The 6000-nt window shown below is 44.5% G+C and overlaps 1 protein-coding gene across 1 annotated transcript in view; it reads left to right on the top strand.

Moving 5' to 3' along the window:
• Positions 1 to 4281, top strand: part of T265_01922 (hypothetical protein) — a gene marked incomplete at both ends in the record, with an annotated part of 6485 nt that extends 2204 nt beyond the window's left edge. The window contains one exon of the mRNA XM_009166048.1: positions 4219 to 4281. Within this exon, the coding sequence (XP_009164312.1) occupies positions 4219 to 4281 (63 nt within the window). The remainder of the gene's footprint in view (positions 1 to 4218) is intronic.
• Positions 4282 to 6000: the final 1719 nt, after the last annotated feature.

The raw sequence follows: 6000 nt of genomic DNA, 5'->3' as shown, positions 1-6000 counted from the left end.
AGATCCTCCGAAGAGCGGTTACCCCCCAGTAGAACCCAGAAAAAAAATGTGCCATGTAGGATTTCAATTGGGGTTTCTAGATCTGCAGAGTCCACTATTTATCTGACTTACGAGAGATTATACTTCGAAGAAAGACTACGGACTCCGTGAATGAGGACACATTTTTCCGGAGTCGAGGGACAGTTTTGAATGACATGCACTTGAGACCCCATTCTACAAACGGAGATCTTCGAAACTGCTCAACAGGTTTTAATGCCAACACAGCAAATACAGACTGGAATCTAGGATACTACTTGGTGAGCGCCCAGCTAACTGTTACATTTTGAAGGGATAGAATTGGAATTCCTCCTTTCGAAGATTTCGCTCCCTTAGCCCAGATATAAGTTACTATACTGCACCTGAGTATCATCAACTACCGTTCGTCGTTCTTCTGACCGGTGTCTTATGTGCCATTTGATACAGAATGCTTATACATACCTGCACACCAGTGGCAAAGATCAGTTTTCCAGAGCTATACAACGGGGCGGAAACGAAGTCACAGTAGATCAGAATGAAACCTGGAGAGTGAGGAGCTAGTTTAAAAGGCCTTGTGGAAGGACAACCAAGCCGAAGGCGTCCACACCCTGAAAGATCTATCGAGTTAGCCATAAATTCATCACCTCATTCGAGTAAGAAACGATCCGCAGAATTGATTCAACGTTGGTGGTGAATATCATCCAGTATATTCCCAGCACACAATGACAAACAAACTTCCCTTGGTGGTCGGTCCAGGACTTTTTTCCAATAATATCACTTGTGCTGTTGTGTTTGAGGTCTGTAGTTACCTGCGGGCAGAATCACATGGGACCCAGCCTAGTAAGAACGGGGCTTAGTTCGACTGTATCGGCTTTCATTTTGCGTTTCCTTATCGTGTCATGCCACTCGAGGAATTTCTCCAGCAAGGATTAATACTAGATATATATGTCTGCCATCTTAACCCCTAAGCCACATTTGCTACTGTATCGATGTGGAGTCTTGCAAGTAATCGATTATCACCAATGTGTTGCGAGCACACAACAGCCAGCCAACTCCTACTGTGCACCGAAATACTGGTGATCAAACGCTATTAGAAAATAAAAGCATTCGTTCGAAGTGGGTACAATTAGTGTAAACATGTGTGCTCTTTTGAGCCACTGTACAGTCGAGACATCTGGGATACGTTTCCCTAAGAAGTGAGTAACTGTGAGCACTGCGCTACACAACATCGTCAATGTAAGGTTTGGAATAAACCCTAGTCTCATTCGTGTATGGTTATTGCTTTGAGGGTGAATTTTGGATGATTAGGTGAAATCCTGAGTTTTAATGTGCTGGTCGATATCGATTTCACAACGATATCGTTCACCTTAACGCGAAGCTAAATACTAATGGAGATTCTGATATTAAGAGTTCACTAAACGAGTCCAAACTAGGGAAGGGTTAAACAACTTTCTCTGAAAGGTGGTTGACATTTATGCCTGAAACTAGATTATTTTGTTTACCAATTCATCAGTGGAAGACCATAAATTCTAGGAGCAACTTTGTCATGACTTGATTCACCGCTACTGAATCCTATACGTTGCCCCCAAAATTTGTCAACTCCTTCCGGAGAGGCCTAAAATTTCCCTCATGGGAAAAGATATAGTGGCGCACAAACTATTGATGCGCTGATGGTAGCTGGGCAATTGGTCGTACTGGACAACCTCACTGTGAAATTGCACCCCATTGTGACCTGCATTGAATGGACTTTATTTGATCTCCAAAATTTAAGGACATCACGAGGATGATAATCAAATGATTGACGTGCCTGAAACGAATTAACATTCGGGCCCACCTGAGCGTTCTTGCAATTCATTGTGGCAGTAGAAGTCTGAATTGCTGTCCCGGGATCCCTGTCTTGACAACATGAAGCGGCCGTTTCAACTGAGGCGGTCAAACGATTCTGTAAACAGCATGACACTGTTCCGGGCAGTTTTTAATCTTTTTAAGAAGCGTGGGGTCATGCTGACAGAAACAACAGAATGAACGTTAGTGTGAACGTTAGAATGAACTTTATGACCATATGACACTGCGTAGAAATGAATGAGCATACAGATGGCTATAACTGTCTGTAGCGACCATTTTTACTTGTTCCCCATCAGTAACTGTGGCGTAGTTTTAATGTAAAATTGAATCACTCACTACCACAAGCCTTAGAAGTGAAAATGCTCCTGAGAGTAGCATATGATAAGCCGGCGTCCGTTTTCGGATTTGCCTGTCCCATAAAACCACTGATGGCCCACGTGCACGGTGGCCAACCCAAGATGAGGTTGACGCTTGATCAACTGTGCAAACATCTTTATGTCACGTGTCCCTTGTAAGTACTAGGGAATAAGAGTGTTGGGTGAATAGGAGGATGTAGCCCCCTAGAACAATCAACATGTTCAGTATTGTCAAGTGAGGACAGCTGAGCAATCTAGGCCCACACTGTGTGCGAAACCTAATCAGGTGGACCAAGTTGCTCAGAATGCTCAGTTAAGACACGCACATATGGTGAGCCAATGCTAGTCCCTATTCAGCTTCTTCTGTGCAGTAATGACCACAGAAGGTCACCACTCACACCTTTGTACAGTCATGTGGGAGGAACGTGTGCGGATACATACATAAAATAAACGAAAATAAAGTATACTAAATCAGGGTTTAGAACGTTACAACATGATGGGCTACATACAAAATATATTCGAGAAAGCACTGGAAACAATCGCACAACCTGGTGGTCCAAATCAGGAGTTTTCAGTGGCGAACCGCTTAAGACGGCGGTACCTCCATGGACGGCGGCGAGACTAGTCTACCACACACACGTTAGATAAAGAACCGAACTTTCTGATACAATGTAAACACTTTATCTATATGGTGTGGGGTCTGGTATGCGAAAAATTATGCGTCCGGCTGTGCACATTCATATCCATGTCCATCTAAGGACCTAAGAGTTTTATTGTAGGAGTTTTCTCGTTTATTCATCCAAATATAGTCTTGCCAAGCGAAATTTACATTGAAACTGAGAGAGGCCTTTCCAAATCATAACCACCTACCTAATGCCAACGATATACAAAAATGATTGGAAGACTGAATGACAGTTTTTCAACGTTACGGACTCACATAGTTTCATTCTTTGTGACAATCACAGCACAAGTTTGTCTTTAAAGCCGTACACTAGTTGGGGTGATGTTATGCCACAGATCTGGCGTCCTAAAACGCGTTCTTTCATGGCAACGTATTCAGATTCATTAGCTGAAAGCATGTACTTTTACGATAAATGAACAGAGGTTATAGGGACATCTGTGGTTGGGGTAGGAAATATTTTAAGGAGCATACAGTGTGTTCCCAAATTGGACGCAAGGAAAAAATGCAATCCACCTGCATGTGTTGTAACAAACTGTCTGAACCGGCTCGTTTCATTTTGACCATCTAAGCGAGTGTTTCCGTTTAAAAATAAGAGTGATCCGTACAATCTGTTCCTTAGAGAGTGGATATATTTGGCTTGTGCGGATACTAAAAGTTGAAATGGGATTTTGAACAAAAAAGAAACAGTTGGTACCAAATATTGTGTGTGGTTGATGGTCAAGTTGTCTGTCGATCTTGGTATCTTCGTCACAAATGTTCCATCGCACAGCAAGGGGGCTCAGTGCACTGCGAAAAGCCTTAACCGATGACGTCAGTTTGTTGATAAAACTACAGCAGTGGAATTATTGAACTCAGCGAACAATTTGTTCATAAAAATATCTGATGCTTTGTGGAAATAATTAGGTTCGGGATCCATATAAAGTTCACCCAGCTGAAATAAAGAAGTTACCAGAGAAGCTCTTTAGATCGTACAGGAAGAAAGGACCAATACACCCAGGGGTATAACTCCAAATTATGTTCCGAGATATTCAAGAAGGGACGGAATGATTACAAAACACATCTGTTGTCTGTTAAGAAAACAGCAGTAGAACCCATCCTGACAGTGAACGCCTGCTAAATGTTTAGATGAAAAAGTCGTATTAATTCAGATCATGGGTTCAAGTCTTGCTTCTGTAGTAATCCTCCTCCCTATTATCATTTAATTTTGAAGAGTATGGTCACAAACATAAAAAGTGAGTGCAAGCGATGAATGCGAAAGAGTAACAGGAGAATATGGGAGAAAAGAGAGAAACGTCTCATTCGAAATCATGCCAAGGACAGTGCCAGTCTGATGAAGTGAATCCCAAAGTATGTAAAGATTTTGGAATGGGAACACGCGTCTAAGGACCAACAACCAAAGAAAGGACAAAAAATGGTGAATGCTTTTCAAGGCGCAGTGTGCGCTAGCACAGTCAAGACTCGCACATCAGGCACAAAGTGTCCGTCATACCGGGTCTGGTGTGAGATTAAATGGCAAGAATGTACCTTCGACGCCATGTGCCACGCATAAGTGTGATAAGTACGCAGAGAGCCCACATTGGCAAGCAAACACAAGTCACTGACTGCGACCTTAGGAAATCCCAGTCCAATAACAGCCTTATGAACGAAAAAGTCGATATCACAGCCGATGGCATGTAGGGCTGAGATTATGGCGAGGGAATGTTCATCAGCACCATACTTCTGCTTCTCCTCATTCCACACTATCACTCCACGCCCATCCGAGACTATGCTGACGTCTATTACGGTTGCACGGCGATCTCGAATAGCGATTAGGTCAGGTTTGATGAACGACGTAGAAGTAGGGGCTCTCAACTCCTCGAGGACGGTGTACCCCAGTCGACGGAGACGTTTTGCAAGTTCCTTTGCAACCCGATTATGACCAGCACATCTACTACTACTACTACGTTTTGGGACCGTTTCTATTCCTGATGTACGGCAACATCCTTCCAGATATTCTTGAAAGTCTATGTCTACTTCTTGCTGATGACTTCAAATCCTGAAGTTCCAATACCAGCGTCCTACAAGTGGCTCGACCTAAAGCTGCCACCTTGACGTGGTTGTCGGGCTCTAGGGTTGTAATGATCCCGCGGGCTACACTGGCTGGAAATTCGTCCCATAGTGTGCAACCATGCCAGGAAGGTCAAGGTGGAGCGGCCAGACCAAGAGCAGCGAGACTCCGTGCTATGAGTAATCGTGCTACGAGGTGGTCTGCGGGTAAAGTCGTACTGTCCTCTGCGACAGGAGTGTTAAGACAGTGAGGTGTTTCCCCCAGGCGACCAGCATGTCCATATTTATGGAAGTAGCGATGCTGCCTTCCCCCGAGGAAGGATGGGTTAGAAAAGGTCGGCCCCAAAAGCCACACACTCCGATCTCCCAACGGTTGACCGTGACCGCCAGCGCATTATCCAATACGGTCGAAATACTTTTAAAACCAAAGAGCACGGTGCTGCTCAAAAGGCATCTGCTATGCGCAGCCGCATCAGGAATGAGACAGTAATGCCTTTTTCCCTGCGCCCTCGGGTTGGGGCAAGTCCCTGCAGCCGAGGAGGTCGGAGTGTTGAGTCGTCGGCTCCGGGCAGGATCCCCAAAGAAAACCTTAGTCCTCCCACTGCTTGGTGGGTCAGACTTTTGAGTCAAAGGATCAAGGTGGGGTAATTAAACCAAACCTCCTTCCTCGGCCTGGGAATTATCATTTGCCCGCACAGTTCAGCGTCCACCAGTTCAGTTCAGCATGGAATATGGTGGCCTTTCTCAAGACGCTGGAACCTAGCATGACCATGGTGAATGTATTCTGTCGTCGTCAATCAATGTATGCCATCATAGTTGCACCGTCTTTAGTTGAACAAGATCAAAGGGATTTTAGTGGCCATTGGTAGGAAGTGATGAGGTGAGTAAACATAATTGCACATAGTGTGGGTGCGGTTTAGTTGGGTCGCAACCGCCTAGTTACTTAGCGAAGCTGTACGTCAGCAAAACACCGAGTGACATGAAAGCTGTGCTTGTTAAAACGTGACTTTTATGACCAGTGTAATCAGCGCTATCTAACGACCTATTTGCCCCAGC

The sequence above is a fragment of the Opisthorchis viverrini genome (genome assembly GCF_000715545.1).
Source record: "Opisthorchis viverrini unplaced genomic scaffold opera_v5_21, whole genome shotgun sequence".
Classification (NCBI taxonomy): Eukaryota; Metazoa; Platyhelminthes; class Trematoda; order Opisthorchiida; family Opisthorchiidae; genus Opisthorchis; species Opisthorchis viverrini.
This window is presented reverse-complemented; position numbering and strand designations above follow the sequence as displayed.